At 36.0% G+C, this 9,313-nt stretch overlaps 1 protein-coding gene and 1 long non-coding RNA gene across 3 annotated transcripts; one reads left to right on the top strand and one right to left on the bottom strand.

The window, feature by feature from the left end:
* The first annotated feature begins 2,532 nt into the window (after positions 1-2,532).
* On the top strand, positions 2,533-4,316 carry LOC140801231 (heavy metal-associated isoprenylated plant protein 39-like). 2 transcript variants are annotated; one of them, XM_073156242.1, is made up of 3 exons: positions 2,533-2,686; positions 3,637-3,709; positions 3,857-4,316. In XM_073156242.1, the coding sequence occupies exons 1-3, from the start codon at positions 2,669-2,671 to the stop codon at positions 4,159-4,161; spliced, it is 396 nt and encodes a 131-aa protein (XP_073012343.1). In that variant the 5' UTR covers positions 2,533-2,668; the 3' UTR covers positions 4,162-4,316. The 2 variants fall into 2 exon arrangements, with proteins under 2 accessions (XP_073012343.1, XP_073012344.1); XM_073156243.1 differs by lacking the exon at positions 2,533-2,686 and adding an exon at positions 3,064-3,399.
* Positions 4,317-5,227: 911 nt separating this feature from the next.
* LOC140801288 (uncharacterized) lies at positions 5,228-6,166 on the bottom strand. Its single transcript, XR_012111404.1, has 2 exons — positions 5,614-6,166; positions 5,228-5,532 (listed from the first exon to the last, which is right to left on the bottom strand). It is a non-coding gene; the product is annotated as an uncharacterized lncRNA (long non-coding RNA).
* Positions 6,167-9,313: the final 3,147 nt, after the last annotated feature.

Here is a 9,313-nt window from a genome sequence, read left to right as displayed (position 1 = left end):
TGCAGTCCCACTCATCCGACACATGGATAACCATCCTCGCTCAGTAAAGATCTATTCGATGTAGATAATAGGTCGAGTGCCAAAATTATGTTTATATCGCCCTGCAGCCGTAGATGTAGAAAACTTGGGAGCCGAAGTAGGTGATGAAGGCGGCCTTGGTTTCTTGGAAACTGCAGCTTTTCTAGGCATTCTTGATAAAGAAACAAGTTGCAAGATTCAATACATGCCCAAAGCATACAAAAAGATAGCAAGAAATCTAAAAAGTTCTAGAAACCATGAAGGCCCTAAATGAAATCCATCTTCCACTTGAAAACGCTAAGATATCACGTTCAATCACACAAGAAACATCAAGATAGTAACTTTAACGTGATCAAAAGAGACTTAATTGTATAAAAAATAGGAAAATTGATGGATGATCATAAGATTGGTCGGGAAGAATGTGTTTTTAATATATTTATTAGATTTTTCAATATTACTAATGCTTTCAATCTTGAAATGGTGAGAAAAATTCTTAGATATTTGCCAAAAAATTGGGACAAAATCAAAAGTCACCACAATATAAGAGAGTAAAGATCATAAGAGCTCCTCTGGATGAGCTGTTGGGGTTCAAGTATAATATTCATAAAATTAGAGGATGATAATAAAAAAAAGAAAAAGAAAGGCAATTAGCTCTTTAATTATCCAACACCGACGAGAAGAAGATGAGGAGGTTGCTTTCTTTATTTAGAAATCATCCATACTTGTAGTGTTAGGCGTGATGAGTAATTGTAGAAAGAGTTAGCATGCCTCGGCTCAGACTGTACTAACCAATATATTGTGTCTTGCTACTATGATGTCTTGTTATTTAGATATTCATGCAACATTCATGTTAGGTGTACTTATATCTATTTTATCTGACTAGTGATAATATCACTTGCTTAAAATTATACTCATTTATACTTGACATAAATTGCAGATTGACCGGTGATGGGAGCTTTGTAACAGCTAGTAGAGCATTAGGTCTATTTTATTTTTCTTATAGTGTAATATTTTGTAACGGGATATGTTTTTCTTCCTTTATTGTATCATACTTTTTAAGATGTATTCTTGTATTTAGAGATTCTATTATTTTTATATTATGGATGAATTTGTGATAGTCTTATCTAGTGATGATCCTGTACTACTAGCCTCTCGGCCCACACGTGAAAGGCAACCTCACATGTGAGGCACACATATGTTATGTACCAGATTTGGACCGTCCAAACGTAAGGAAATTATAAAAATGTTGATAGCTCACAAGATAGGGTTTTAATGGCTCTAGTTTCGCATCAAATTAGATATCTGGATGAAAAGATATAATTAAAATAATGGAGCAAGGCTAGAACGGAGTAAAATGGTAAATATTTTATGTTACGGCAGTTATCGGAGGGTGGCGAACGGCAAGGGCGATGGTACGGCCGTATAGTAGCGTGACTGCTGGAGTTAGTGGTGGCTATGGAGTTGGAGGTAGAATTTGAGTTTTTAACTTAGATCTACTCCTAGGAATATAAAGACAATCTAACGACTATGATAAAGAACGGTAAATGCGAGAATAAAAAAAAACTAAACTCAATTAATTCTCAATGCTTAGATGCTTCCATGTGTAAAGCCGAGACCCTCTATATATAGAGGTCGGGTACAATGAGTCTAACTCAGATTTAGCTCTAAAGGCTTATATGGCTCGAACTAAGACTTGTCTTAGATGATTATATGACTTGATTAAATTTGTCTTAGAGACTTATATAACTTAATTGAATTTACCTTAGAGGCTTATATGATTTAATTGAACTTCCCTTAGTGGCTTACATAATTTAACTATGCTTATCTTAAGGATTTACATTAAAGATAAATATGACATAGAGATAAACATGACTTAGCTAAATCAGCCTTCCTTATCCTTTTCAGAATGTACATTCTTCATTATACCACAGATGAAGTCCTAATATAGAGAAATCTTGAATACAAAAGTTGTAGATTAGGAAATCTTCAATCTTCTTCAAGTGGTCTCATAATATTCGAACAACTAATGAATATCTACAGAATAATTTCCTAAAACTGTGCAAAAGTTGGTTAACACCTTAGCTAATTAAATAAACTCTAACCTACTTAAATTTTAAACTACACAAGCAGAATAAATAAGATAACTAGACTCGATCAATCAAATCCAATATCCTCATGATATGATCCGATCTGATCCGGTTCGCAGAAACACATAGCGGGTTAAAAATGTTTAAGTTGATTCCATTCTTTCAATTTCTTATTTTCCTATTTCTTATTTTCCTGTTAATTAACCCTCAATCTATTCCCTTCTCACACAAGGCTGACGTCAATGGAGTCGGGACTTATAGAAAACTATTATCTCGTTGTTGACCAATGGTAGTGGCGGCGGGCGCGAGGGAAGACCATATGAGAAGAACGCGGTCAGGAGAACCAACCATCTCACCTACCTTCCTCTCCACGCAATAGTCTCTCTGGAAGACTTCGTCAGTCAACGGAACACACACTATATGTATGTATGAGTATCGTCTCCATTGCCATCACCAATTGAGACTCTCATTAATTCGCATACAACACTTGGAGATTCTCCTGCTTTTTCTGTTTTGTTCTCTGCATTTACTTGACCTTTGATTCTGTGAGCACTTAAGAGACGATGTCCGGAGACAAAAAGGTAAGAAACCCACGAACTCTTTATTTAGAACATTGTTTGTTCTCAAAAAGGGGGTTTGGGGTAACACTTGTGATTCTCCATTTTCTATAGAACAAATTTAAATCATGTTACCAAATTTAGTTATACTTAGGATAAATATACACTTACCCAGCGATTATTGATGCCAAGTAGTATAGCATCACTTGCTGCTGGACCACAAAGTTCCTCAGCATCTACAAACATTTCAAGATTGTCTTCACTATATGTGTGAGCTCGTTGGCTTTGTCTTATCCAAGGCAACTTCAAGGATAGGTTGCTAGTCCTATTTTACTATGCCTCAGTTCTGGCAAGGAAGAGGGTGTCAAATAAATAAACACCAACTGCCAATATCCTTTAGAATAATAAATTTGTTATTCGCTATTGACCAACTCTGGCGTGCGACGGTGAAGAGACGAAATGAAGCGTCCAGGATTACGAGCATCGCCGCACCTTCCTTAATACCTCTATATACAATATTATTTTTCTGAAAGATCTCGTCAAATACGCGCCTCTAAACATACCTGACTTCTTCGCTTTGTTATATATATGGCTTCCATGCCCACCCCACCACCACTTAAATCGTTAATTTTATTTGTACACAGCTCTTGGAGGCTCTTCTCTCCTCTTTCATACGCTATATTTCTTCTACCTTTTATTTTGTCAGTGCAAAATAGACAATGTCCGGAGACAAAAAGGTAAGATTTATAACACGTAATCTATTGAAACCCATTTGTTCTTCTTAATCTTAAACTAATCTGCTTAATTCCTGCTCTTGTCGAAATTAGTGGTTTCAAAGGGGTTTTAGTTGTACTTGGGACTGTTCGTTCTTAATTTCGGAAGAATTTTGATGCCTGGTCACAGATTTAGATTTCACTCCTCGATAATTTTTTTCGGTGTATATTTATTCTCCTTTTATTTGATTTCTACAAAAGGTTGTGGTGAAGCTGGATTTACATGACGACAAGGAGAAGAAGAAGGCGATGAATGCAGTCTCGACCCTTCGAGGTACCGACTACCTCGCTTTCTCCCCTTTTCAGATCTCTTGTTTAAAATTACTTTCATCTTGCCAATTCCCTTGGTTACTGGTAACCAGTTCTTATTGGAACTATCTTTGATATAGTGGCTAATTATCTGTTCATGTTTAAACAATAGGGATTGATTCCATCGCCGTAGACATGAAGGACAAGAAGCTCACTGTTATCGGATCCGTGGACCCTGTGGATATTGTGGGAAAGCTGAGAAAACTCTGGCACGTCGAGATACTCTCGGTTGGGCCTGCCAAGGAAGAGAAGAAGAAAGATGAGCCCAAGGAGGAGCCCAAGAAGCATGGAGAGAAGGACGCAAATGCACAGGTTGAGGAGCTCCTGAAGGCATATACGGCTTACAATCATCATATGTCCACACATTACTATGTCCAGAGTGTTGAGGAGAACCCAAATTCATGCGTTATTTGCTAAGTTGCTGGATCCGAGAAAGAGCTGGAAATATTAGAACCGGGTAAATCAAGATATGTAGGCTGGTCAGGACTGTACATAGTTAAGATGTGGTGGGTTCCTATCTATTTTTGTTAGTGATTAGTGAGAAGCAAATAAATAATTGGGAGTTTGATTTATTTCTTGGTAATATGCAATATAAGAGGCGCCCCTCCATTTGGATTGCTGAATGATCTAAGTGCCTTTATAAAACGACAGAATTCTTGATGCTAAAATTATACTAAGGTGGTGTTTGGTTTAATACTTATTCATGAATTAGATCGTTCTTAAATACGTTGTAACCAAACACTCATTATAAATAATTTGGTTAAACCATGTATAAAGTAAGTCACTCCATAAGTTAAGAGGAAAATTTATCACAAGTAAAAGGTACAATAGAGTGATGCACGTTTTTTACCGGGATTTCTATTAGTAGAAAATGATCAAAATATCCTCTCTATACCTTAACCCCTCTTTCCCTTCTTCCATATTTTTTCCACCTCTATCCTAATAGTCAATTTCTCTCCATCTGCGATCTAAAATGTTAAATCTACACAATTCATTTGTTTGTTTTTTTATTCTTTTCTTTCTTAATTTGTTTTAAATCCTTATGCTTATTATTAGGTAGAAAATTTTGATGGCTTTGGTCTTGATTTGTTTTAAATCTTCATTATGTTCCATGTTGTAAAAATCTATTATATAATTTCTGATTTATGAAAAGGTACGAAACATATCTAGAAGTATATTGATTCCATGGTATAAATTCGTTCAATATTTGCTTATTTTCACTTCACGCATCCACTCTCCGTTCGTTCCCTACACTTCAGCATTATTGAGATTAAAGATCCAAATAACAATATGTTATTGATTGACTCAGATTTGAGAGGAATCCCATCATTACCTTTTTCTTTTTTCTTTTCTTTTTTCTTTTCTTTTTTCTTTTTTGAGAGAGAGATCGTAGTCATAGGATTCATTCAGTCAAAAAGTATTACAGGATGCACGCAACTTGAGTAGCGAAGTGTGGGTGGAGAGGGCCGAACAAGCAAGAATATGGGCAAAAGAATTATTTACTCTGCTAATATACAAAATAGTAGTAAAAGGGAGGGCAGGAAAAAGAATCGATCACTATTTTGCAATCAGAAAAAAGTAGCACTCGGTTTGAAGGAATGTGAGCTTGAATCAGTTTGAGGCAGTAAGAAGGGCTTGAGCTTCTCCTTCCTTGGTCAGTGGACAATCTGGATGTTGATCGTAGATAAACGCTTAATACTAGCATCCAATCCTTAGCGCCAACTAGCATCCAATCCTTGGTGCCAATAAGGTGGGTTCAGTTGGAGCAAACAGTGGCGGCATGGTGATCTGCACCGAAGAGGAGTCATGGACCATAATGAGATGATGAGCTTGATAGAGCAAACTATAATTTTTGGGCTAGAATCTAACTTTCTGAGTAGGCATTAGTTTCTTTCCTTCCATACAGACCACATAGTGACAAAGATAAGAGGGAATAGGTCTACACCATGGCTAGAATGTATGTCAATTAACCAATCTGAGAGAGAGGAAATGGGAGGCCAGCGATATCCCATACCAAACCATACCGCATGTGCAAATGGACAATCAAAAAGCACAAAAATAATAGATTTCATGGAGCTTGGACAGTGATGGCAAGATTATTCTATAGCAAACCAGCGCACAAGGAGAGCTTCCTTAGTTGGTAGCGCTTGTGAGTAGCAACACTAGATGAAAATAAGAGTCCTAGCCAGAATATGTATTGTCTTCAAATAGCTCGCCAAAGAAATTTGAGAGGAAGTGAGGAGGTGGAAGCAGACTGAGTAGAGAAACATCTCTGGTGGAGGTCAATTTCTAAAGCAAACAGTCAACAGAGGAAGGGGCAGGCGACGGTAAATTGATAACGCAAGTAGCGATTGTCAGCAGAAAAACTAAGAAGATTAACTGCTGATTCCATAAGTCTGTTTGAGAGATTAGGTGGGTAACATGTGAGACTCCAGAGGGAAGCACAATATGAGAGAAATGCCTCGAACCAAGTATCCTGCGTTATAGAAATATTTGCACCCAAGCCAACTTCCCAGATTACATGAGGTTTAACTAGATCCCGAACTTGGAGGATTGCAAGCCAGGACCAAGAAAAAGGTAAAAAGATGAGCTAGGGAAGTAGCGAGCTTTCAGAATGTCAGTCCACAAGCCATTTAAATCGGTAGTTATCTTTTCTCAGTTCCTAACTTATAAATACTTGTGATCAAATAAAATTTTTAGATTTAAATATCCAAATGAATAAGGAATGTATTGAATATTTTGATCTATTTCCTAATTTGGACAAAATGACCCGATTAGGATTTTTTTAATTCTGTAGACAGAGTTTCATTAGCAAGCATTGTTACAAATTTGATCTAAACAAGAGATCACCCATGCCATTCATTGTCAAATGATCCATGCTTCTCATACCAGATTGATAGGTTTTTTAATCATAATCAAATGAATTTTTTTGAAAGAATTTTTTTGATATATCACCACTTTGGTATGTGAATGGATCTTTCCTTGTAGAAATATATGTTAGGTTGTTTAAAATCTACTGAAAGATTTTAGATGATTGTATTTTCTATTAGCTATCTTCTGATTATATCATATTACTTTGTGATTGTATAGTAAACTGCTACATTACATTGTACTTTTATATTGTGGAAAATATATAGTTGTGTTTATATTGTCATTCTTTAGGGGCATAATGCCAAGCAAAAATAATGGTATTATTTCTGAGCCTTCGGACATGATGTTGAGACCGGGTACCGGGTGTTGACTGTGCACAGTGGTCTAATGTGATGATGGTATACCGAGATGTCGGTGTTGATTATGATACGGAGAATATCACCTGATTATTGAGTGATTATTATAATTTATACACCATTGCATTTGATATCATGACATAGTCGGCATGCATCATGTGTCATATTTGAGAGAGAGTTATAATGATAGTATGACATGGAGATCTATTTATTCATTATCGAGGATTATATATACTTCTATCATTTATGACATATTATCTACTTTTCAATTATGTATTATTGAGGAACATTCATATACTCATTAATGACATAATACTCTTTCTGATTTATATTATCCAGTACTTGATTTATTCTTTGTTTGGCTTCACTGATTTGGGATAAGGTCTATTCATTGAGCCTTTAGCTCATGACTCTCTTTGTTTTCTCCTTTCCAAAAACCTAGGTGAACGAGAGAAACAGGATACTCCCTTAGAGGTCTTGTCGGTGAGTGAGGAGTAGAGTGTGGTTAGATACCAGATGAGTTATCTTATCTGATATATATTAGTGGACATACTCCAAAGTGTGTTTGTATCCTTGTCTTATATTTTAATAGATGACTCTGTACTTGTATTGTAAAAACCCAATCCCAAAAAAAAAAAAAAAAAAAAAAATATATATATATATATATATATATATATTTCATGGGCACAATGCGACCGGCCACACTGTGGCTGGCCTCGTGCCCATGCCAGCTGCTCATGCAGCTTGGTAGGGCGCCACGCGCCTGCGGCCGCTGCCGCAGCCAACCGGCTGCGGCCAGTTGACCGCGGTGGGCCCCGGCGCCGCCACTACTCCTCCACCGCCTTCTCTCTCTCTTTCTCTCTCTCTCTCTCTCTCTCTCGGCCACCCTCTCACTCTACTCTCTCTCTTTATACCGGCACCTTCCTTGGAGCCGCCGTCGCCGGTGAGATCTCTCACTCCCCCTCTATTTCCTTCTCTCTCTCTCTCTCTCTCTCTCTCTCTCTCTCTCTCTCTCTCTTGCTCGAGGTTGGGATCGTCGGAGCCGAGCCGCCCGCGAGAGGCCGACCGCTGGCTGGCCAGCAGCGGCCGGTGCCGTCCCCGCCGGCCTGGGTCCGCAACCTCCTCTCTCACCTCTCTTTCTTGTCTTCCTCTTCTCTTCTTCTTCTTCTTCTAATTCTTTCTTTCTTTCTTTCTTTTTCTCCTTCTTCCTCAGCTCCTTCTCTTTCCTTCTGCATAGTGTTGGGCTCGGCCCAGCACTGATGGCAGATGTAATTAATTTATTAATTAATTAGTTTATTTATGTTATTTATTTAGGTATTTTTCTTCTTAATTAATGTAAATTGATTATTTAGACATTAACTATTTTAATAATATTATATATCCTTCAATATAATTTTATTAATGATAATTTTTATAATTAATGATTAATTAGGTATAAATATAGGTAATAATTATATTTATTTATTTACATATCTATTAGATTAATAGATAGATTTGTAAATTATAATTATTAGATTTATATTCTAATACCCTCATCATATATATTTTAAGTATTTCTATTAATTTTATGATTATTCTGCAACAAATAAAATACTAAGTTTATTTAGTTATTTATTTATTATTTTATTGAGTAAAGACTGCGTTGTCCCTAATTAATCAAGATAGTGTATGAATTATAAAATTAATTAAAATTAGACCACCTCTATACTTATTTAGCATTTTATTTTATTTTATAATTATATATTTAGAAATACTCTTATATAAAATGAAACAGGCCTCTTCTCCTTATATTATAACTAACATTTTATAATAATAAAAAAATATAATATTTGAATCGTATCTATATTATAGACCTAGTTATGCAATAAAAAATAAAGAAAAGTGATTCTAAATCTAATAAACTTTTATATTTTAACTGAATTAATTCTAATTAGATAAACTGCTAATATCATACTACTTAAATATTTCAGATTACTCCCTTATTTGAGACCCCGTGGACCTTGCTAGCGATGAGTGTCACTTGGTTATCTGACGGACGTGAGAGATGCGTGGTTTGTATCTTCTGATCAGACGGTGAGTAGTCTTATCCCTTAGACGCCTTTCTCAAATTAGGTTATATTATATATTTGTGTATATACATGTTTTGGCCTCTAGCATGATTATATGATTTTATCTAGAGATGATTATAGTCGAGCATATTTTATCATGTATTTGATTATGCTGATTTGGAATATGAGTACATTGGTGATATATACAGAGATGATCAGAGATGATTCTACTGTTATGATTGTTTACCGAGTTGATCTGTAGCATGAGTATGCATGTAATAGATTAGCACGAGT

Source organism: Typha latifolia, chromosome 14 (genome assembly GCF_019914945.1).
Source record: "Typha latifolia isolate L0001 chromosome 14, TyphaL0001v2, whole genome shotgun sequence".
In the NCBI taxonomy this organism is placed as follows: domain Eukaryota; kingdom Viridiplantae; phylum Streptophyta; class Magnoliopsida; order Poales; family Typhaceae; genus Typha; species Typha latifolia.
This window is presented reverse-complemented; position numbering and strand designations above follow the sequence as displayed.

Bases quoted from the DNA above. Each gene is read 5' to 3' on its own strand.
- LOC140801231 (XM_073156242.1), top strand. The intron at 3,710-3,856 runs GTACCGACTACC...TTTAAACAATAG, and splicing joins TGCAGTCTCGACCCTTCGAG to GGATTGATTCCATCGCCGTA.